Raw genomic sequence first — 1017 nt, 5'->3', positions numbered from 1 at the left:
GGAGCCCGTGAGGGCGCGGTGGGGCGGGAGCGGGGGTGCGTCCCTCGGTACTGGCAGTCCGGTGCCCTCTCCCCGGGGTATGGGGAGGCCGGAGCCGTCATGGCCCGTTCTTCCGCCGCCAGGTGCATCGAGGAGCGGTACAAGGCCGTGTGCAGCGCCGCCAGGACACGCTCTGTCCTGTCGCTCGGCGTCGCCTGTTTCAAGCAGCTCCCGGAGAAGGTGCGTGCACGAACCGTAGTGCGGCCGTGTTCTCTTGGTCCTTCCCGGGGAACGGGGAGCATCGGGACGCGCTGGGAGATGGAATTCCCCCGTGGAATATCCCCGGCTGTTTCGGCAGCTCCCTCTGACAGGTGTTCCTGCGTTCTTTGCACACTCTCCTTGTGCAGTCCGAGAACACGTACCTGTGCCAGATCTACAACCTCACGCTGCTCTGCACCGAGGATTATGTGGTCGAGCCCCAGTCCGTGCAGTTCCTAGTGCAGCACGGCTTCGACTTCAACAAGCAGTATTCTCAGGGGATCCCTTACCACAAGGGCAACGACAAGGTACAAACCCACTCCCTTTCAGACACCTGAGCCTGCTCTGCTCCAGGTTTCTGGGAGTGGGGTGGCTTCCCCTGCTCCCGCGTGAAGGTGGGCTCACACAGGGCTCTTGAGTGCAGCATTATCCCTTCCAGCTCCCTGCTGCTTGAAACCCACTTGTTGCAGTTGCTTTTCCAAATATTTGTGTCTCTGTTCAGAGCAAGTCATAGCTGTGGGCAGCATCCTGATGCCACAGGCTCTGAGGGCTCCCCAGAGTGACAGCAAGTCAGGGTGCCAAGGCGTGCTGACTGATCCTTCCTCGTGCAGGGCAATGAAAGCCAGAGCCTGAGCGTTCGGACACTTTTCCTGGAGCTCATCCGGGCAAAGAAGCCACTCATTCTCCATAACGGCCTGATCGACCTGGTCTTCCTGTACCAGTGTTTCTATGCTCACCTCCCGGAGAGCCTCGGCACCTTCACCGCCGACCTCTCAGCGC

The 1017-nt window shown here is 60.7% G+C and overlaps 1 protein-coding gene across 1 annotated transcript in view; it reads left to right on the top strand.

Annotated features, from left to right (window-relative positions):
- The first annotated feature begins 7 nt into the window (after positions 1-7).
- TOE1 (target of EGR1, member 1 (nuclear)) overlaps positions 8-1017 on the top strand; it is a 4650-nt gene continuing 3640 nt past the window's right edge. Inside the window, 3 exon segments of the mRNA XM_008640860.2 lie at positions 8-219; positions 387-545; positions 849-1016. Coding sequence (XP_008639082.1) covers positions 100-219; positions 387-545; positions 849-1016 — 447 coding nt within the window. The 5' untranslated portion in view covers positions 8-99.

Source organism: Corvus brachyrhynchos, unplaced genomic scaffold (assembly GCF_000691975.1).
Source record: "Corvus brachyrhynchos isolate BGI_N302 unplaced genomic scaffold, ASM69197v1 scaffold48, whole genome shotgun sequence".
Classification (NCBI taxonomy): Eukaryota; Metazoa; Chordata; class Aves; order Passeriformes; family Corvidae; genus Corvus; species Corvus brachyrhynchos.
This window is presented reverse-complemented; position numbering and strand designations above follow the sequence as displayed.